Here is a 23,643-nt window from a genome sequence, read left to right as displayed (position 1 = left end):
TGCTGTGGTAGCCATTTTGTAGGTGCAGGTATACAAAATTACGTGCAGTAGTTGAAGCAATGTAAGAAGCTTGAGCATGGCATGCTGCACACCTAAACGTGCATGGAGGTTGCCCGTCCTGCCCTGCAATCGCAAGTAGACCTGTTTGACATATCATTTTGCCAGATCACCATTATTAGGTTCCCTTAGCTCACGTCCCAAAGGCTGCTTTCCAGCCAGCGTAACAAGATTCGTTTTGTTCCTAAACTTACAAGTTCTGAAAATATTTAGCAGATAAAGCCCTTTACTGATCATTACACAAACTCCTCCACTCTGTTCCTCCTGCAGACCACACGGCAGGTCTAGTACATAGGCAGGCATTGCCCACATTAGGACAAGGCAGCTCTGCAGACCCCTTGAAAATATTAAGGTGGGTGCTGCCACTGTAGATCAGATCCTTGTTGCTTTTCATACCAGTGTGGATGACGGCAAGTCTTTAGCTCCAATACAGCGGTTGGAGTATTTCTGCCTCTTGTAAAACTGCTGTCTACCAGAGGTCACAGGACAACTACCCTTATCAATGGACAGAGCACTTCTCATGTACCTCACAAAAGAACAGCTACACATCCAAAAAAGCGATGATCTCCCCCGCTCACATGGCAGTAATTTCTTTACACAAATGTCGTACTTGGTTACTGTCAGCAATGCCAACCTGCATCTGCAGGATGATGCTTCAAGATGAAGAGCGAAAATCCATCTGGCAAATGGTGACAGTTTCCAGTATGACAGTGTCCAACCCATCAGCTAATGGAAGACACATCCCTGATTTATCAATACCAGAATTTCAGCTGAAAATGCAGATTTGAAATATTTACTGCAAATACAGTCCAATAAATAAATCTCTAGGCATTTTATCAGCTATGCTATACATAAAAAAAATCCTGAAGGTTTTATACTTCCTAGAATGGACAGAATTTTGTGGTTGGACATCTTATTGTCAGGGGAGCTGCTTGATCCCAGGAACTACCATTTAAGTGCGTGCTTCTCTGCATCATGCATATACTTTTTGCTCAGTTCTTCTAACATTGTGTACCTACTTGATTTTTATAATTTGTCTTTTTGGTACTGATTTTTAGAAAATATGCTGATTTATACAATGCATCAAATACAAAATAGACTAAACTGAGATTCCAAGCTATGTGGACTTGATTGGACTTGATCCAACTCACAACACCTTTCAGAAACAGCGAGAATAAAATAAGAGCAAACAAACCCCAACTCCTCCTCCCCCGAGTAAAACCTGGCAAAAACCGCAGACACCATTAAGTTTGTGGTCATCACAGGAAAGCACACGTCTTTGGTGAGACCGAGCTGCCAGCTAGCACCAGCAAACAATGCTTGACCTTTCGGTAACATCAAGAGAAGAGCTCTATTAATACGTGGTATTTCCTCTTTAGTAAGGTTACATCCTGCCTTTGCAGGAAGAGAAAATCAGACTAGCTTATTTTTCTTCTTTGACTTACAATTCTAGCCTGGCAAGAAGAAATATAATTGATACTATGCAGCTTGGTATTTTGTTCGGGTACTCGGTTATTTTCCGTGTGGAACACTGCTCAGATTAGTGATCGAGCCAGGGGACTTGACTTCAGTGTCAAATGCGTGTCTCCCCTGCTGGCACTTCAGCCAGTTGAGGCTAATTACTACTGATTTGGAAACAAAAATCAAATCCTGTACATGCAGCTGAGTCACACAGAAGCAAAAAGAAGTTACTCATTAAAACTTGTTGTAGTTTTTGGAGGGGGAGAAGATGCCTAACTTTTATTCTCGTACCACAAGTAACATTCGCTATGCTTTTTGGGGAGTGCAATTTATAGAAAAAGTACAATTTTGAGTGTGGCAAAGCTTTTAATTTGGATACTCAAAGCGTACAGTACTGTTATGAACCATTGTAGTGTATTTTTAAAAAAAATATTACAGCCAGATATGCTTTTAAAATAAACCATCTGCTTTAAACCAGATTTCTTTTGATCCTTACCTGTAAACAGCCAGTCACCACTTTGAGACAGGAAACTCCGGGAACGGAAGGAGAGGTGTGAAATATCTGGGAGTCATTAAGCAGCGTAGCAGAAATGTGGTTACCAAGTGCTGGGAATAGCAAACCCTGCTTACAGGACTTTTTTTTTCTTTTTTTGGTTCAGCTGGATCTCAAAGATTTCTTGCCCAGGGGACCTGTGTCCCCCAGGCCATCGGCAGCAGTGAAGCGGGGATGCTGCCAGGGTGCCATCTTCCACTACCGCCTCTTCTCTTGCAGAAGGATCACTGGAGCTCTCGGTGCTGCCCTGCAAGGGAGGCTTCCCCTGCCCTTCCTCTCTTGTCAGTCCTGTAGGAAATCTGCAACACTGCTCCATCCCCAGCTCATCTGCCCCCAAACCAAGTTATCCAAGACTTCCTTCCTGGAGCATCAAGAAATTCATTTTAGCTGTGGCTTTACATGAAGCCATACTTGAGAGCTAGAGACAAATAACAAGAAATTTCACTTATTAGAATGCCAGAGAAGGTGTTTTTTTTTTTTTTTTGTCACAAAGACCCCTAGAAAGCACAATTAAAAAAAAATAAACTTTATCAGGGTAGTAACCATCCTGAAGAAAAATCTCTCAGGGTTTGAAGGTGCGAGTCGGAAGCTGCAGCATGTGTCACATCCAGTGGCACCAGCAAGGGAGGACTGGTCGGGCTGCCTTACCCTCTGCTGCTGGTGCCCCATGCGCCCAGGAGTTCAAGGGACTTACAGGACGTACTGCACCGGCTATGCCGGCATGGGACAGCAAGGTGGGCAGTACTGTGCTGGTGAAAGAGTGCTTTTGGGTTTTTTTTGTGTGTTTGTTTTAGAACCATAGAATCATAGAATGGTTTGGGTTGGAAGGGACCTCAAAGATCATCTAGTTCCAACCCCCCTGCCATGGGCAAGGACACCTTTCCACTAGACCAGGTTGCTCAAAGCCCCATCCAACCTGGCCTTGAACACTGCCAGGGAGGGGACATCCTGTTCTGTTTTGTTGTGTGGTTGTTTTTTTTCCCCTGAAGCATGTAGGTTTTCACTGACTGAAAGAAACTGGTTGGACGCGAAGTAAGTGGAGAAGCGTGCAAGGCCGTTACTGCACCAAGCGTGTGTTTCTGCCAAAAGCTTGTACCATTGGTTGGCTGTAGCGTATGGGACAGCAAGGATTCCTTCTTCATTCCAGGTTTGTTTTGTGCTCATGGCTTACTTTGATGTTTTGTGAGGCAGCTCTTTTGCATGTATTACATTTGTAATCGGAATGGCCAGAGACTTCTCCCTTTTGCAACATCAGCCGTAAAGGAAGCTACCCAGCAAACCCACACGGCCTGTCTACATCATATGGCCTTCACCGGTCTTCTACATTTAATAGGAATTTAATAATTAGCTTCCATGGGGCCTGACAACAGATACAGACCTTGAAACCTGTCTCTGTTAGCAAGTTGCTGAACACACAGGCACAGAAGTGCTTTTTAAAATAAAGCAGTAAGAAGTTCTCTCTTTGAATTTGTAATATAGTGTCTTCCAAGGTATTTTTTGATGAAAAGATGTGAAAAGGAAGGGCATGAAAACCAAGTGTACACAAATTTTAAAAACCGTGCCTTATGTACACAGTATAAATCTTGTCATGCTAAAATTATGTACCTAAAATTCTACCATCGGAACAGAAACATGCAAATGTAGTTGTTACCCAAATAAAACCCTTTAGGAATCAGTTTATAGCCCTGTACGTAACATGGCAGTGCTTATTGTAACTACGAGTTGCTTTGATTTACTTGAAGAAGCGCAAGAAAGCATATGCAGCAAGCTTGGCAAATACCAAAATGATCCCCAAACCAAACGCTACAATGAAGTTAATATCTCACGTTAGTATGATGGCAAGAGCACACGTGCCTCTGGGCACTACATCAGCAAATTAAATAGTCTAAGACAGGGCCCAGATGCAGTTGTCTGAGCACAAGCAAGTGGTTACGTGCGCGCCAGCAACAGCTTGTCTCAGGTGAGATTCAGCTTTCATTAATGGTCTTGTCTCTCTCCAGAAGGCACTGAGGAGTTTTGCTGGTCTGGCCAACAATCTGCAAAAGGACCGTTCGATTTTCCTGTCAGTGCTACTCTCCATTTGAATACACTGTGACTATCTTGTATGTAGTGAACCACGTAGAGTGTAAAGTCTATTTGAACACTGACTTCTCTGTAGTCTGTTGCATTTTGCCTAAAAATGTTCAAAGGAGAGTGTAACTTCCATGAAAAACAGACAACCAGTATTTTTAACATATTTTTGGAGTTCAAGGCTGATACAACCTTCTTACACAGAATATCCAGTATGTGTTTCTGTGATTCAATCAATCAAGGACAACTTAGGGGGCTGTTCACATTTGCTTCCACATACTGACAAAATCAAGAAATCCCACTGCACACTGAGAAAGATTATAGAGAAATGTGATTTAAAAACTGTTAAAGACTTGCTCAAATTGCCAATACAAATATAATGTCTAAACAAAATATTCAGATACAATGTAATATGTTTATTTTTATTAAATTCCAATTTGTAAAGGTCCCTTTTTAAACAAAACAAGAACAAAAAAATCAACACAATTCAGAGGGCTTATCTCATTTACCGTAATCTTCCCCATTCTTCACTTATCATAACACAAAGCAGCAACTTATATTATTAGTGCTCATATAGTGCACTTAATATGAATTTTGATTTGTGTATTAAGCTTTAAATACAATGTATTTTCCATGAGCATAGCCCAAAGAGTACACAACATTACATTTTCAAAGCATATGTTAAAAAAAAGGACAATAAATGTATATCCAAGACAGTCAAACTCAAATATTTTGACTTGGCAAATTCTATAACAAGTAACAGCAATTTTAAACTGTGTACAAAGCAGAACAGTGCCAACATGCCTCCAGTCTGTGAGCTATGGTAAAACATCGAGTGTACATAGAAAGGAGAGAAGCCAAAGAAAACGGCCACAAATTCAGAGCTAACTCGAGGCACACCCAACCGCGACCCAACAAAGGCAGCCCACTTTCCCACTCTATAATGCAAAGAGCCCAACAACAACGCAAAGCACTTCTACGCTACAGAAACTGGAACAGTAACTCTTTCCAATTTTGTCTCTGCGCTTTTAAACAACTCATTCAAAAAATTTAAAGATGAACATCTAATCATACCTAACAAATGTACAAACTATAAAGTCAGAGAAGCTCCAGAAGATAGATTGCCACTTTCAACCTTGCATAGTGATAGCTGGCATTGATATTGCTACCATAGCTTCAGCAGAAGATATGGAAAAGAAAAATCTTTACTTCTAAGTGATGCACATACGTAACATTTTCTTCACAAAATTCAGTTAAACGCTGTATTAATAAAAGGGAAAACAGCTCTAAAAAGGGAAAGATAGTGTTCACAAGCTTAGAAATAAAAAAATACAAAACCAGAACATTCCATAATAAAAAAAATGAAAATAATAAACATTCCATCATAACAGCACCTATTTTATCACTAATTAAGCCCCATACATGCAACAAACTACAACTATTGTATAAGGCTGTCAAATCAAAGGTTTACTTTTCATATAAACAAAGTGTAAAAATAGCAATAAGTTGCAATCTTCAAATTTAATGCTATGTGAGGATTTTGTCCCCCCAGATTCATTTGGTAGCAATTTCAATATGCGTTTGATATAAAGGTCATTTACCTAAGAACCATGATACAAATACATGGTGCCTAGGACAGTATTGTCGTATCTCTGTTCAACCTTGACAGAATTGGAATGCTCAACAACGCTACTAAGCTCAGGGATGCTTTCAGCAGTATCCCCAAAACCATGATAGTGCCCATAGTGCAAAGTATCTCCAGGGTCTTCCACCCATGAGGGCCGGTTAGAAACACAGCTACTTGGGCTGCCGTTCAGATGTAGAGAGCCACACATATCGGTGGAATTATACATGGCTTTTTCTGGTTCCTCGGTGCCGTTACTGGGATGAATTCGGTGCCTACTGGGAGAAGTTATTCCAGCAATTATTCCGTTAGGTGTTAGTGTTAAACACTCTTCACGCCTGGCATCCATCCCACTGAGCTGTTGTGCGGCGGTGAAATCCAAATGTCCATTGATGGCACATCCATTTGTCAGTGCATTCAATATGGAGCTACTGCTATTCATATCTGCATTAAGAAATACACCTGTCACCAACAATTAAGAATAAATGGAAATACATCAAAATGTCTCCACTATACTCCACTTACTTAAAAAATGCTTCCGTACACAACTTTGAAAATAAATCTACCCTTTATTCATAACAATATAGGTAGTTCAAAGTAATGGGAGCTGACCAGTAAGCTGTAGCATAGCTTCTTACGTTGAAAATGCAACTATCTATCTACATTCAATTTGTAAATATGCCTACATTCATCTTTGCAAAGACAAGGTGAACTTCTCAGCATTTTTTTCATTTAACTGTATGAAATAAGTGCAGCAGACAACATTCTGGGCAGTGTTTTGAAAGGTGGATAGAAGGCATCTTTCCACCTTAACTGTAATGCCCTCTTGGGATGAAAGATTATGTACGTACAAGAACTGAGTATCTGTAAGAGGGTGAAGAGGTTTTTTTATTAGTTTTCAGCTTAATTTCTCCATGGATATTTTTTCTTTTTAGTAGTAATTCTCACAGTACAGTATACACTGAAATAGGTCAAATAAAGAAATGTTATGTTGGGGTGCTAATGTAAGATGTTTCGAAGTTCCTTTATTCAGAAAGTACTTCAATTTATCTAGCAGCTTGCTAGATAACATACTAGGCAGGTTTGTATTTAATGGTAAGTTTATAATAACATCTGTACAATCCACACGCAAAATGCCATACAATAGCAACAGCAGAGTGCACAGAAGACTAAAGAAGATTAGTAATAGGAAACAAAATTCTAAAAACGTGCATGCAAAACCCACTGACAACTGTTTTGAAGCAATTTCTCCTTTGACTTTAATGATTAGTACAATACTTTATTTCCATAAACAGATTTCATTAGTATGTCTGAAATGTGTGTTTTTGCAGTGGTACTCAAAGTACTAGCTCAAAAAATGGGTGATAAATTCTGCCTTAAAACTGCCCACCAGTAAAGGACATCTAAAATTCACATCTATATGGGTAAAGATGAGCAAGGCAAACATAGAAACTACAGACCTCTATGGTGACATTTAAAGATTTTACATTCTGTTATTATCCTTGGATACATGTGCATATGTTTATGTCTACATGAATGCATAAACCTATCTGCAAAATATGACTGCATTCACTGCGTATCTCCAAGTCAAGCCAGTAAGTCTGTTGGTAACTTCCCACGTTTGTAAAACACTGGGTTCCTGTTTAAGTGACACATAATGAGTACCACTGATTGACAAGGAAGAATCTGAAGTTTTGGTTCTCTGTTAGTCTTTCGCATGGAAATTATCTGAAATATGGGTTATGATACTGATACTTCACATACAGCAATATGTAATGCCAAGAAATGTGTTCGATTTGTAACTCACTGGATGTACTAAGTGAGGTTTCCTATTTAGTCCCATATGAGTTAAAATAACCACACGAGTTGAACTCACTAACCACAAATTCTTATTCAAAGTGGAAAAAAAACCCAAACCCATTAAGACATCAAAGCTAGTATTTCAGTGACAAAAACGCACAGAAGGAATTTCACACAGTGTTTATTAACTGAAAAGTGCAAAATTGTAACTGTTTAAAAATAAATCCTTATAGGCTGGCTTTGCCAAATCAAATTTAATAAAAATGGCACTACTGGTAGTTAATATGCTAAAGTAGGTAGTGAATAGTTCTAGTGATAATTATAGAATGTTACTATTTGTTAAAAATTAGCACCTATTGTAGTAAGAGTATATTTATGAAAGACAATCATTTTTCCATAAATAAGAACACTTAGTAATTATCACTGGAAAGTATCATAGTCTACTTTTTAAGTATTGATTATTTTTATATATATATATATATTTATTCCTAATATATTAAAATATCTATTAATTATCATTCCCTTTGGTGAATCTGATCTGTGTTACAAAGCATAAACATATTTATCACAGAACAAATTAAAGAAATTAATTTCTGAGTGTAATAATGCACTTTTATAGTAACTCCATGCCTGTACCTACGAAGTGCATGGAAAAAGCCAACCCAAGACTGTTTTAATCAAAAACTCTATACATATCCTGGGGTTACCAAAAGCATCTTGATTAAGCAGCCCTTAAAAAACTTAAGAGCATTAGTGGTCACTAATACTAGTAACATTTTGACTGCTCCATGAAGATCGTTACAAAACACAAAAACTGTTTTCCAAGGTATGTTAGTTCCCAATACTAGTTTAAGACCTGCGATGTCCAGTCTTTTATTTATATAAAAGATCCCCATAGCAGGATCCTGCACTTACATCATTGTGTCTGAACAAATTCAGAACACGTGTATGTCTAGACTATTTTTATAGTGTTTGTAGAACTATTTTGAATATAGTTTAGTTGTAACATAGGTTATTTTCAAAGCTATATAAACACTAGGATATGTTTCCCTATCAAGTCTTCTTATTAGCAATTAAATCTATTTAACGGAAATGAAATGAATCATTTAAATTATTTCTGAATTTCCTTTAACCTGAAATTATCACAACTAAAACCAAGGCACAACGTAATACAAGCCTCAGGTTAAAAGTGAAACAGCCATTGTGGATTTCTGTTTATCTGAAATAACAATAAACTACTAATAAACCTTCTCTTTCACCATTACAATATATTGCATGAAACAGCTAATTTTAGATACCTACTAAACCCCCAATATAATGGGTGTTACAGCAACACAATAGTTTTCAAGATTCTAGACAACAATGTGCAAAAATAAAGGACTAAGTTTTATACTTAAATTAAAAATAAAATTCATATTGATTCTTGCAACGACAAGGAGTTTGCATTGCAGAAACAGTGTATATTTCAATTTCTTTTGGTCCAACAGAAGTACTCTCCTGTTGTTTGGTGTCTTCAACCATTTGAATGTTGTTGTAGTTAACAGGAAACTGTCCACTCCCACCTGATACAACAGCAAACTCTCTATCGATGTGCATATTGTCAGCATCGTCCTCAACTCCTCCATTCATCATTGGTATTAAGCTGTCAAAGCTGTACGCTGATAAAAAAAAAGTCACATTTAGTCACTGGTGCACACTTGAAAACTCAGCCAACAAACAGATGAGTGCTTTGATTATTAAAGCAAAGCTTTTTACAAAGAAATGTAAATTTTTCTCATCTGAAAGCTTCTGACATATTTGAGATTCCACATGCAGAATAAGTAAATGCTAAGGACTTGCACGTTCATTTTAATCCCTCAAAATGGAGAATTACCAGTGTACCTATCAGACTTTGCACCTACATATCAAACAACTGTTAGTCTGATGTACTAACAGATTGAATAAAGAGCAATTTAAGTTACACAGCTAGTGTGCCTGACAGATAAAATGCAATCTCTACTTCACTTTTGTCTACTGTCAAGTCTGGACTGCTCCCTCTTTCCCAGTAACAACCCCCCATTCATACCGGACTGCTCCAGGGATCCCTTCAAGAGCTGAACAAAGAGATGTCTTGCAAGCGGTTAGACTGCTGTGGCAAATGCTTTAATAAGCAAGATGGGCTTGACTTCACTCCCTGTAGTACCTACCACCCAAAGCACTGCTCTCACACCGACATTAACACACCTTTCCATATACACTGCACACACTCTTAATACTATGTTATAAAGGGTTACTCTATTAGACTGCAAATCAGCTGTCATTACCTCGGGCACAACAGAAATTTTCATAAACTACTCGTTTTTAAAGAACCTTAAGCAACAGCTAAAGTGTTTCAGGGCCAAAGAGATCACACAGGGCCTAAAGGAGACCAGGGCCCTTGGATCAGTGGGCTTCAAATCACCCTAAACCAGGAAGGGAAAGGCATTTTTGCTAGTTACCTAGAGGAATACAGAAGTGCAGTTTCATGCTGGCCAATTCAAGGGTACACCTGGCGATGCCTTCATCCCCCCCTCTCAAACAACACCTAAAAGCAGCCAGGCTGAGGCTTGTGATACTGATACGGTCACCAGTTGTGCACAGCGAGTCAGCATTGTGTTTGGCATGTACAGCACAGGGCAGAAGCCACCCTGCTACGGGCCATGAACCAGAGGGGTTAGGATGAGGACTGCCACTAACACACCAGTTGGCCTGGTGTGCATCATCACCATATTTGACCCTGTGCACCACCCTCTACCAACCAGCCTGGGAAGCAGGGTGAAATTTCTGGAACTGATTTCAGAAAACTGGACATAGAATCCAGCTAATGTTTCTAAGTCAAAAGTAAGAACTATTTGGTGTACACTCTGGAAGTGGCTACCGATTTACTTTTGTTAAGTTCAGCTTCAGCCTTTGGAACTCATTTTTATATTACATTTGAAGAGAGTAATTAGTTTGTATCACAGTTTATCACATACCAGTGTTGCTTGATTTTGAGGTGGAAGGTTTCTTTAATACTATGCACGTGAGAGCAGGTACATTTGTGTGCATATAAACAAAATTACATGTAAGTAAGCCTCACCCACTGCCCAGTTTAGCTATTCCAAGACAACGGGCAAAGCACAGCTTAAGTACTTCTCTTCTTCCAAGTCCACTGCTTACAGGCTCTTGCAAGGGCCATATACTGTACTGGTCACAACAGGTAGTTTTTTCAAAGCAGCGGTTGTTCTGATTTGGAGTACGGCCACCAAAACCTGACCCTTCCCTGCAAATACAGATTGCCTGTACTTTCTCTGAACATCTGCAACCTCCTGTGCAAATAGTTTTTAAAGGACAACAGACCAGTGTGGTTTTGGTAATGGCAAAATTGCCACAAAATTGGGCTTGTTTTGTAAAAGGGCTAGATAAGTACGACGTACTGATGACTTCCCCTTACTCAGCTCTATTGTTTACAAAGTGCCTCAAAAACAGTGATTCACTGTCACTCCAATTTTTTACATTGATATATTACTGATGCTGATGTCTTTGAGGGCAGACACATCAGATTAGAAACTTCAGCTTCAGCAGTCTTGCATTTAGTTGTATACACATTCTTCTCCATCATGAAATTATAGTTTAGACCAACTACACAAAGTAACATATCCCATTTATGATCGGCTCTGGAGTACCACATTAAGGCCTCCGATTCTGGTATAGTTGAAACAGGGGCTGGACGGCAGGTACTAAAGCAACTACTACGCAGTGTCAATATTGATTAAATTTATGTTGTTCATGTGATATTCAGAAACATTGTTTTGGTCTCAATTCACCTCTTGTTATCTGGAATTAAGCACTGTTCAAGCCCATTTTATTTGGTTTATTGAAAGTCACACCTGCTAGAACAATATGAACTTTAACTGAAGAAAGTGTCTTCAATGAAGACCTACAAAGTCCCTTTCCTGATACTAGACAGGAAAAAGAAACAAGGCTTGAGTGCAGAATGCGGCATTCCTTTTAATAAGAATTTAATGGGATGACCAACAGAAAGGAAGCAGTGGAATAACTCTATCATGTTATTCAAGGTGTTTGTAGGATATAAAAAAGATTTCTTCATATAGCCACCAAAAAAGTATCTTCGAGGTTGTACTGTCGCATCATTACTGGCCAAGGAAGGCGCACTATCCTCAATGCACCAAGCTTAACAGGAATTCTTAAGGTTCATTCTAGTCTTATATCCTACTGTAAAGTATCAGTTCCCCTTGGAGCACAACCCTGGAAACTCAAGGTATGTTAACGTCACAGACATAACCCCTCTTGATTTGAGAAACTTTTTGCATTAAATTTCATTCATCTTGTCTACCAAACAGTTTTTGAATTGTCAATGAATCCTGAAGTGGAAAATTACCATCAGAACATCTGGGTATCTCTGTGAGTTAACGCAACATTATTCGGCTCTCCTGAAGAAGAAATTAAGGAAGGAGCTAATTTCAGCTTCTACTCTTTCACCTATTATTCTTGGCATCATGTAACTTTAGCACTCTCCAGAAATAGAAATTTCTGAACACACCGTGACGATGACAGGGAGAAATGGGATCTCGTGGCACAGAATAATTGTATTCATCTGCTTCTTGTATTAATATGTAATTTAGATATGTATGTGAGTTTGTCAATAATACTCAACATCCATTCTGAAAGGCTTTAAAATGTTTATTTTCCTTTCTCAGCAACAGTTATCACCCCATCCCTTTTACCTCTGGGGTCTCACCTTCTGTTCTGGCCTTCTTCACACCAGCAGACTCCATATCTTCAAAAGATCTCTTTCGACTTGTCCCACCACTGAACGGATTGGGACCTGCATTCTGATGAACCCCATTTAAGGTGCCATTGCTATAGAAACGATTCAGGTGACAGTTCTGGAGGTTTAAGAGAAACTGAGCACATTCTTGGAAGCCCTGGGTATGAGCAAGGTCTGCTGCTGTCAGGCCACTGGCATTTCTCAAGCTGTACAATACAAAGAAACTGAATTACACTCATTCATCAAGCTAGCTTGCTGCTGCTGCTGCCCTTACTATCTATCTGCTGGCGATGAGAGAAAACATACACTTAGCAAATTTCCATTAAGAAATTAAGTTATCTTAGTTTTATAACTAACTTAACTTTTTGCACATATTATCTGGCTTCTAAGCAAAATTTGGGAGACAATACACTTAGAATAAAATCAATACACTATGTGCCTTAAAAAAACATCTTCCTATTTAAACTTCTCAAAATGCTTTATTCTAAAATAGTCTGAAGTATCTGATCTTTACATAAACTTCAGACTAATTTAAGCCTTGAATTTTACCATCTTCTGCAGTTTATTCTGCAATCTATTGCTTTAACTTGAGCAAAAGATCACATACTCAAAACAAACTTAACATGACTTGGCAATTGTCCATGGTATTCTGGTTTCTAAGGTAATAACAACATCACTATTCTTCCTAACAATAAAATATATACATATATAGAAAAAGATAGATAGATAGATAAAGATGCTATACTTAGTTATGCTTTGCTTATACTTCTTTTTTTCTTGGTTTGTTTCTCATTTCAAAGTGTGTGACATCATAAGTGCTGGGACTTGCTTTGTTATTTGAACCATTACTTTTCCGTGTACAAGAGAATGGCACTGGATTTTGAATACTCTAATGCATCAAGGAGACTATAAATGAAATCAGGTACGACATGTAGAGATGCAGAGGTTTAATTTGAAAGACTGCTGTATCACATGCACTTACACAACATACAGTTATGTCTGTGCTTAGAAATACAGGAACTTTGTAGATGCATAAAAGTGGAGACAAAAGGGCTACAAACGACAAAACTAGACTGTGAAGTGAAAGATGCCAATAAATCTTTCCTGAGTTTTTTCTGCCCTCCCAGACAGATCTAACTAGTCAAAAAATTGAATTTTTATTTCTTGGCTTCAGTAGTTTAGACAAGTCCATTACTTAAAAATCCAGAAACAGACCAGCCAACAGAATAAGAATTCAGAAGATTAACAGACCTGATTCTGTTGAAACTCATACAAAGCAGAAAACAACTCTCTCCAGCTCATGCAAAGAAAACAAAGAACAAAGCCCAGCTCTGCTTCCTAGATCACTGCAACTTATTTGCTACAAAAAAAAGAGACCAAAAAAATCTTTTAGAAACCATTACAGCAAGACTAATTCCATAAATGGATGCAGCTGGATTACATAAAATCTGGAAGAATACGTCAAAATACTACTGAATCAGAAAAATCATTAGGCTAGATCAGGGTAATTTCATTCCATTTCATTCTAAGCCAACACTTAGACTACTAGTGAAGATCCAGAGAACAGCAGCCAAGAGTGGTCTAGAAAGTTAAGACTTTAGAAGACTGAAAAACCTAGTTAGTCAAGATAAATGAAACCTCAAGTAGAGGTATTAGTTTTAATATCTAAAAGATTGCTGCAAAGAGAATAATACATTCTGTGCATCCAGTGCAGGCAGTATATGAATGGGATTAACATGAACAAAGGATATTTGAAGCTAGGCCTTATGAGAAAAGTTTCAGAGTATAAAGGTTGCTGAATCTCCAGAGGGTTCTCTTCCCCTGCCCCATTTTAAAAGCAGATCATGATTTCAGAAATTCTGCAGAATAGTCTATCCTTTCCCACACTGAACTAGATGGCCCGTTGAGGTCCACGCTAATCAACATTCAATGCTCTTTCAGTAGTTTTAATTTACTTGTGTAGCATATGGACGTAACACTACAATTTAAGAAACAGCAATTTCAACATATCTGTTTTGGACAAAAATAAGAGTTCAGTTCTCTGAAATTTGTTTTAAATTTGCGAGCCCCAGAAGGTCAGTAAAGGAAATCTAAACAAGAGCAAACTAAAGCTATGCAAAGATAAAAATTACCAACACAACAGGGTGTTGACCAACCACCTAATTCAATAAAACTTCAAGGAGTAATTCCATTACTTAGCAAATGTTATTGATCAATAACTCTGTTTTGAGAAAAATGGACTGTAAGACAGACTAGAGTTAAGTCACTGTTTCCCAAAGGAATGTCGACAGAAGTTGCCAGAGGCATCTGGAGATGTACAAACTAAGATGCAAGTGTGTAAGCTACGTGACCAAACTCTGGGAAAGAAAAGTCAGTTTCCCAGAAAGAAAACAGATTAACTTTAAGTTAGTGTTTGTCAGATTTTAAAATGTAATGATCTTTGATATTTCTAGATCTGTTCCCTTCCCACCTCTTCCTGAACAGCTTACTCTTAACAGGTAGACAAAGATGTACTTGTTCTACAGGAGCATTTTGGAAGTACTGCATAGGTTTTCAAGGGACTCCAAGCATACTGGATGTAACATTCTTCCGAGAGTTTAGAAATGTCGCTCTTAAAAATTTGAGTCTGAATTTAGCCTATCAATTTCAAGAGAACTTCCTTTGTTCAGAAGTAATGAAAAAAAAGAAAAAAAAAGTCAAATCAAGTAAAAGATTACAGGATCTAGAGGACTCTAGAAACTGGTTGGCCAACTGCTACAAAAGGGAACACAGCTGCTAAGTTCTCTCTGCTCCCTCTCAGTGGGAATGATAATTTGAGTATCTTTTCTATATCCAGTTATCAGTTTCCATTAATTTAATTGAAGCTTGATTATTCTGGGACTATTCAAATCCTTTCAAATTTCAATTAAACTGGCTTGCATTACAATATTAATGGGAAGGAGAAAAGGAGAAGCCACAAAACTGGCAAAAACTCTTAAGTCTTACTTTCTCAAAAACAGGCCAGAAAGATAAAAAAGACCTACTTCTTTAGCTGATTTTTCTAGCCATCTCTAGGATGAAAAACTGACAGCGGAAACACAAAAGGCAGCAGGAGCTAGCCGTGCTATACTAGCTCATCATAACAAAATGCAAGTCATCCAAGAAAAAATGGCTAACTGAGCCATATACACAAAGCAGGAAAGAAAATGCTCTTAACAGCTATCAGTCTTACCAGACTGGAATAGTTTTCTCTATTTCCAAAATACGTAGAAATACCGCCATCACTGTGAGGATTCTGAGCGTGTAACAGAAAAACAGTCTTGTACAGTCCTTCTAGAAACCCTGAAGTGGAGTACTTGAATGAATTAAAAAGCTAGGACATCTACTAGACCATTCTTTAAAAGCTCTAATCTGGATTTGGAGTGGTACCACCCTGTTACAGCAGTAGTTACAAGGAACTGTGAACACATCTATTACCTAAATCTGCAGTGTGTGGTCTACCTCAAATGCTTCCAATGTTTGAAAATGAAGCAGCCATCTCAGCTTAGTCCATGAGCTAAGAATATAAAAGCCAGACTCCATTATAGGAATGAAAATAGAAATGGTTCACTGCCCTGACTACACATAAGACTAAGAGGAGTTCAGTCTCTTCTGTGTAATCCCTATGTCAGCCCTTGGTTATGAACTGCAATGGTATGTAAACTGTCAAGTGAAAAGAAGTAGTAGTAACTGAAGATTAATTTGGCTATTAAGGAGACTATATGACATGGACTGCACGGTCAAAAAAAAAAAAAAAAAATCAACAAGCAGGAAACTCACGGGTAACCACTATAAGTAAATTTTCAAATACTTCAGTTATTTGAGATTCCCTTGAAAGGTATTTCTCTTCATTTCTCATAGCTGCCTACATAAAGAAAAATGATTTGACTAGGTAAGATATTATAACTGAAAAGTAACTTCAAGACCCAGGCTGTGAAAGAAAAGCAGTGGGAAAAAAAAAAAGTAAACCACTGGACAACATGGACAGAAATACCTCAGAATCTCATGTCTCTTGGAAAAATCTTCTTTTCCACTCACCCCAGTTTTTTTATAAGTTAAAAATCCCTTCAGTACTAGTTTTGATGTTTTACCCTTAACACCATGAAATAGCGGAAGCTGCAAAGCTCAGAACACACTGATATCAAATCTTCAGGCAAGCTGCCCTTTTGTTACTGCTAATCATACAGCAAATACAACAGCTCTGTTTCTGTAACTGCACTACTCAATTTAAAAATGAGTAAGGAAATTTCCTGCAGGTCTTGTGGTGTTTTTTGTTGTTGTTGTTTGGGGTTTTGTTTTGTTTGGTTGTTTTTTTTCCTCCAACAAAGATGCCAAACTTGAGGACAAGATTATGTTTCTTTTCAGGGTTTTTCTCTAAGCTAGGCTAGCCAGCTGAAACAAGACTTGGCAAATAACAAGCTACATAGACCGGTATTTTTCAAAGATGATCTTATGAAGGAAGAAACTACCAGTTGGGAAGGTGTGGAAGGATGGAATAAAGTCATATTACAGAAAGTCATATTAAAGAAAACAAAGTCAGGCTAAGCCTTGAAAAGTTACATGCATTTTATGATTAGTCAGTCTTTTATTAAATAGTATTCATTGACTTGGTGCAGTATTTTCTGAATGTTGTCCTAGTTACTGTCAAAACAGACAGCTGTGCTCCAAAAACTTAATTCCCTCTCTCTCCAGTAAAAAAAACCCCCAAAAATAAACAGACATGTCTGAAGGAGGACAGTCCAGCTACAGGAACAGGTGGAAAAACTGAAGAAAGGACACTGAAAACTAAAGCTCGCTCTGAAAATGTAATTCCCTTTCTGGCACCTACTCCAGACAGGAACATACAGGAAGGCTTGAACTGACAAATAGGAGAAAAATTCCTTACTTAACCGTACCCAGGACTAAATGCAGTTTTGGTAAGCGGTCATAAAGTCAATTCACTCTACACTTAGAAAACACATACCTGGTGTCATTTCCAGCATTCAAGTATTTGAAAAATGAATGAGTCTTGTTAAGATTCTTTCACTTGGCTGTATTTTTTTTTGCTTTATAGTTTATTCATTATTTCCATGTAATTCTTACTACTACAAACAAACTGGAATCAGAAGCGTGATATTATTTACCCTCAGCCTTCTTGTAGACTAAAATCCAGGAGCTGGGAATGATAAAGACATATTGTTTTCCTCAAAGTGCAGAAGTATGAGATGCTAACCCCAAAGCAAAAGAATAAAGACCAATGTAATTGGAAAGATACATTTTCATATTATAAAGTTATTCTAAATAGAAAAAAAATCCATGAGAAAATTTGAGGGAAGTCTGGATATGGATGAATAGAAGTAGGTGATCTTGAAGTTCCTTGATAGATTCCACTTAACACTTGAATTATTCTGTAGTGACAGGTGTTTTATAAATAAACTCAAGACATGCACTGTTATATTAAGAGTTAAAGCTCTGACTTTCGTATATACATTTATTCACACACCTTCTACAGTGCTTAAAACAACAATCTTCTAACCCCTTTTTCTTCTTCAACCAAGTGATATCCACAGGCAGTCTTCAAAACTGACTAATCTTGGCATGAAGAGGACTTTTTTTTTTTTGAAATCTGTTCTTGTCCCTTCAGTTGACATAATCAGAGCTCTCATTTTAAAGGCCCAGTTCATCTGAGAGTCTTGGTATCAAATTAAAGCAGCTATAAAGAGGACACTGATTAAGCATATCTTTAGATATTTCCTTCTTCTGAAATGCTTTTAAAAATGTTGGCTGTGAGTGTAATTCAATTGTTGTTCAAAAACAAGAGAAATATTTTACCTGACCAAACAGGATTGGTGAACAGAAACATGACATTAACTTCCAGTTTTGCTTTAGTGTAGCAGGATGTTTTTATTATTTCAATGTAACTACAATTTGTTTTGACAAGTTCACTAAAGGAAGGAAAAACATCTGAGGCAAGCTCTCAAAAAATATGCAAGACACTTCCACTTTAAGTTATAGAAAGTAACAACACAAAACTTAGAATTGTTTAAATATAACTACCTTTGTGCAAGAAAGATATACTTCAAGATAACGTACAAAATTTACTCTTAGAAGGATCTGTAGGAAGAGAAGATGAAGACTTGTGCTTCTCGCATTAAATTGTAAGTTACACTGAATTTACTTGGAAAGAACTTGATTCTAAGTTGTTTCAATTCTTCATATTTTTATACTTACTGGAGGAAAAAAGCAAGTACATTTCTATGTGTCTTTAACATAGAAATACATTTGAAATGCACTGTCTTCCACTTATAATGTCACATACCTTGAAAAAGAAATGTTTGCTACAAAAAGTCAACATTAAATCTTTTTGAAAAAGACATTCACATATGTAAAAAAAATCCCCTAAATGTTTAATTTTAAATAGTGATTACATCACCTACAGCTTACTGTGTTTTTGTTAATGCCATGCGACAATCTAAGAAAATAAACCACAGTTTTCGTATATCAATGTAATATCTGTTAAAAAATACTGATCTCATCTATTGTTAGTTTACAAATAAAAATGTAGATAATTGTAAATTAGGGTAAGCAAAGCATGCAAATCTATAGATTCTATATCTGAATTCCTAGATTAGCATTAAAACCAATCACCGCAACAAATACCTCAACAGTATGCCTTGTGTGCAGAAAGGAAGCGATACTGAACATTCAATGCCACAACTGTAAGGTTTTCGGAGAAGCACCTGTGGCAGTTTCAGCAGTTTCTATATGGAATGCTCCCCCTTTCTAGGATTACTTGAAAAAATCAAGTCAATTCGAATTACGTAGCTGTAAAACATTGACATGTGTAGTTTTTACAGTTTCAGAATCTTCTGTTTGATTTAAACGGGCAATGGTGCATAAACAGGAAACTTATATCATAAGGGATCACATATTTGCAGGCAACATTAAGATTAAAAGTTACATTAACATACATAAAGTGCTGTAGCACATTATTCAATATGTAAGCCATTATCATGTGACCACCTTAACAACAAGATACTAAGCCTTTTATGCCTTTAAAGCATTATTACTTCCATCCTGAAACCAATTTGTCAATTCTTCACTGAAATTTATACAGAATGGATTAAAGTTACCGGTCAACTCATGGCTTCAATTACTTTAAATTTAGTAGGCTGTATCTCAAAAGAATTAGTAACTATTCCTATACAAAAATTAGCAGATACAAGGATTAAAACAAAAGAAGAAAGAGAAAAAAAGATCAGAACACTAAAACGCCCACAGTGAGAAAAAAACGTTTCCTACATAAACATCAGTATACTAGTCTAAAATTTCTGAAGCAAAATGATCTTAAAATACTAAACTTGAAGTGTTTTAACCCTTTGGTGTCCAAATACAAAAGTTGTGAAATAGTTTCAAACTTTTTTTTTTCAGATACCAAGAGAAAAATATTCTTAACTAAACAGATTCGTGTCACTGCTGGGGACAGCTATAAAAAGTCATGCTAGAATTACATACTGGGCATCTACAAAAGCGCAAGTTGGTGCCAAGTTTTTATTTCACAATAGAACACGTGGCAGGTGAAATTATTTTAGGCTTTTAAAATGCTGGCAGAAGAAAGAATTCATTAACCATGGTAGGAAAACATTAGAATTACTACAAGCATCACCATCAGGCCGTGATTTATTGCCGTTATCTGTATTCTAATGTATATGCTTTAAGAAAGACCTCAAACAGCAGACTTCAATCTTCAATATCTCTTGTAAAAATTATTCACATTTCCAAGTAAACTTTTTCCCGAACAACACAGGCCTATCTGACTTTGCCTGTTATCAGCAATCAACAACACTAAAATTCATACCGGATTATGTAAGAAGTGATTCCTAAACACAACTCACAAAGGGAAGGTATGAAAGACTATCGTAACTCTTAAAACAGTCAGATTGCAACACAGCATAACAGAAAAGACCTTTCCTATTAAAATGGAAATAAATATTTCCTAGACGACTAGCAAAAATGAATTCCAAATAAGCGCCTTTTTAGTACTGCAGCCACTTTAAGTCCGAAGACAATGTAAGAGTTACTTAGCCAGCCAACTTTATGAAAATGAGAACTGTCATTGCTGTTGCTATCATGTTTCTAGAAACAGACCAGGTATTGCAAATAAAGTTGCTGACAATGAGGAAAGCACTATGGAGGACTACTAAGGAAAGGTTCAGTGCAAACTCTGACTTGTAAAGACGAACAGCCTTGCAATGCAGATTCTGCCAAAATGCCTCTAGTAGCAAATAAAATCACATTATTTCTCCTCAACATACCAACTGAAAACTAATGATAGCCTAGAATTAGAAAAATTAAGGAAGCAAGCTTCTCTCAAATATGCTAAGCATGGAAGAAAGTTCAAGAGATTTAGTACCAAAAGCATGGACAATAAGAGCTTGGGAATAAAACTAAAGAAAAGAGGTAACTGAATTTTGAAGTATTTTTGTGCCAAAAGGAGGGAAAAAAAAAATCAAGAATGAAAGGACTAAAGGTATGAGATGGATTCATTATTTTCCCATAATAGGCAGGGAGAGGGAGACTATCAAACTACACAAACTTTTATTTTTTGTGATAAAAATTACTTGATGGTCTTAACTCAAGCAGACAGAAGATCTTTTGGATTCAGAAATCACTGAAGTGCATAAAACCACTTTAAATGAGCTTCACAAAAGTTTTTTTTTCAACTTAGATTTTCCTTGATTTAAAAGAAAATTTATCTACCATGTATGAGCAATATCAAGCAAAACACAAAGAAGGAAATAGAAGAGTAACATTTTCCCTAAGTTACAGGTGCCAAAGCTCTTCCAGGGTTTGTTAAGCCTCCATGCAATGAGATATATCTTGCAATCTGTAGCACACGACACACATTAGAAAACTTTTCTGATCAACCTGAACATGTTCTGGGCCATGCCACAGCTGCCTAATGTTTTTTGTCCAGGTTCACAGGTACTAGCTGAACTATAACCAACTCTACTGAAAAGACAGAAACTAGAATAGCAAATGAAATACAGATCAACACAACAGAAGTTAAAGCAAACATGTCACAATTAATTCTCTCATCACATATCCAGGCAAAAAGCATCAGCAGATCAAGCACAGCACCTGTACAGATCATCACCACCATCAATGTCTGGACTAACCATCACACTAATCAGACTATTGTATTCAGGAATATACCGCACCCTTGTTTCTTCCACTGTATCTAACTTGTGCTCTGGCCAAGTTCCACTTCACAACACTTTGGTTTCTTCACCTGACTTAATGGCACCCAGGTTTCTGTTGCCAGTAATACCTTATCTTGCCTGTAACAGCTTATCTTACAGAAAAAAAAATAACCTATCTGAAGGGAAGCTGCACAGTGAACATTAGCACGTGAAGGCAGATCACTCCCAACAAAAAACCCTAACATTCCTGTCAGAAAGCTGAGCTATCCTCATTTAGAACTCTTGGTAACACTTCAATGTTCTTTATCCAGCTCTTTTGGACTGAAGAAAAGCCAAGAAACCAGTGCTACAAATCACAAAGGCTCGTCACTAATGAATATGCTGCCCTATCAAGCTGACCCATATCCTGTGAACTTCCTTTATGTTCCAGAAAGGTCACAAAATATCATTGCTTTAATGAAGGACTTAACTTTATTCATAAAAAGTACAACCTCTCACATTCTTCTCTATTTCTGAACTGATGTCAGTAACTACTGTTGTTATTCCACTCCCACTAAGAATAATCCACTCAAACTGAACAGGAACTCAGTGGTTAAGAGTTTGCCTCAGCTTCCTGCAATTATTCAGAACCACTGTAACTGTGAAAACTACCCTTTTCCATCCTGGTTTACTGTACAATCGAGCCCCTCTCTTCCACTTTTTGATTTATCAGTTATCCATGCATATATGTTCTACTTCAGTATTACTAAATCTTTCCTTGAGACTAAATCCAAATTACTGCTTTACTTCATGGTCACAACCTCCTACAAATCACGTTAAGTTCTTCTACAACTATGCCAATCAAGCATGAAACCAAACATGGAAGAAATTAGCAAGCTTTATTTGTAATTATTTTGCAGGAGAATTAGTTTCACCACTGAAATGTACAAACCACTTTGACTTTGCCTTTCCATAAGAATATAAGGTGGGAAAGGAAGAATGAATTCCAACACCTGTAGCCTCCATACTGCAGAATGGTCATTACAAGGTGACTTCAGTGACAGCCCTTAAAATGCTTGTTATACACGATTAAACAAGAACAGACACATTTTTTTCAACTATACTGCACTGGCTAATAATGCAACAACAGTAATTAATCCAGCAGTTAAACTGCTATCTGGAGAGCAGACAATCAGGTTTGCAAAAAGAATCGTGTATGAAGTGGTCTGAGTTTGAAAAGTATCACATTATATAAATATTAATATACTAATTAACAGATAAGAACCACTCTGTTGAAAAAGCACCCAAACCCTATTCCTAAACAAATAATCAGTAAGAACCTGAAGAATTATTCTCAAGATGAGGTTAATGACCATAAGAAAATAGGATGTTGATTCTTCTACATTGAATCAGTGTAGCAGTACAGCTTCTGAAGTAAAAAGATGACATAGTAATGGCACTTCACAGGTATGTTAACACCAGAAATGGACTGCAGTTCAATATTAAAAGTTTGGTAGTTAAGTTAGCTAGGTTACAAAATCAAGCAAATGTTAAAAAACTACAAGTATCTGCTAAGATTTTAAGACATCAGGAAGAAATCCAGAAACTAATGGAGGAGATCTCTGAACCCTGAGACCCTTCAAGAGAACAGGCCATGTAAGCTCTCCCTCCAGACTGAAAAGGAACTGAAGGTTTATGTCACAAAGGGATGGCTGATTTCTGCGTTATCATCATGAAATCTACACATCACTCCTCTTCGTCTCTTCACTAAAGGTGACTGAATTTCAGAAAGTCAAGACATCTCAAAAGTACAAATGAGAAAACCAAAGCTGAGATATCATAGGAGTGGTCATAATCAAAGTGTGAAACAGCCTTCAAACAGAAACGTATTACAAGAATTTCACAAAGGGCTAATCCAGCAGCATTAAAAAAAAAAAAAAAAAAAACACATTGGATAGATCTCTGTTATGAAAGATGGAGAGCAGTTGTGAAGAAAAAAGAAATTAATGATGCTTTTTTAAAAAACAACACAATGCAGTTTATGACACATGAATCTGCAAAGAAGAATTAAAATTAAGCCACTGCCAAAGAATGAGAATGAAGTTTTTGC

The 23,643-nt window shown here is 37.2% G+C and overlaps 1 protein-coding gene across 6 annotated transcripts in view; it reads right to left on the bottom strand.

Annotated features, from left to right (window-relative positions):
- Window positions 1–4,536: 4,536 nt before the first annotated feature.
- The window catches only part of ANKRD10 (ankyrin repeat domain 10), a 38,215-nt gene continuing 19,108 nt past the window's right edge, over window positions 4,537–23,643 (bottom strand). For 4 of the 6 annotated variants that reach the window (XM_068425411.1, XM_068425413.1, XM_068425415.1 and 1 more), the window contains exons 4-6: window positions 12,325–12,560; window positions 9,128–9,223; window positions 4,537–6,227 (exon numbers count right to left, since the gene is read on the bottom strand). In XM_068425411.1, coding sequence (XP_068281512.1) covers window positions 5,743–6,227; window positions 9,128–9,223; window positions 12,325–12,560 — 817 coding nt within the window. In that variant the 3' untranslated portion in view covers window positions 4,537–5,742. Of the gene's footprint in view, window positions 6,228–9,127; window positions 9,224–12,324; window positions 12,589–22,638; window positions 22,652–23,643 lie in introns of those variants that run through there. The other 2 variants (XM_068425412.1, XM_068425417.1) reach the window with 2 other exon arrangements.

The sequence above is a fragment of the Nyctibius grandis genome, chromosome 2 (assembly GCF_013368605.1).
Source record: "Nyctibius grandis isolate bNycGra1 chromosome 2, bNycGra1.pri, whole genome shotgun sequence".
NCBI classification, from domain to species: Eukaryota; Metazoa; Chordata; class Aves; order Nyctibiiformes; family Nyctibiidae; genus Nyctibius; species Nyctibius grandis.
This window is presented reverse-complemented; position numbering and strand designations above follow the sequence as displayed.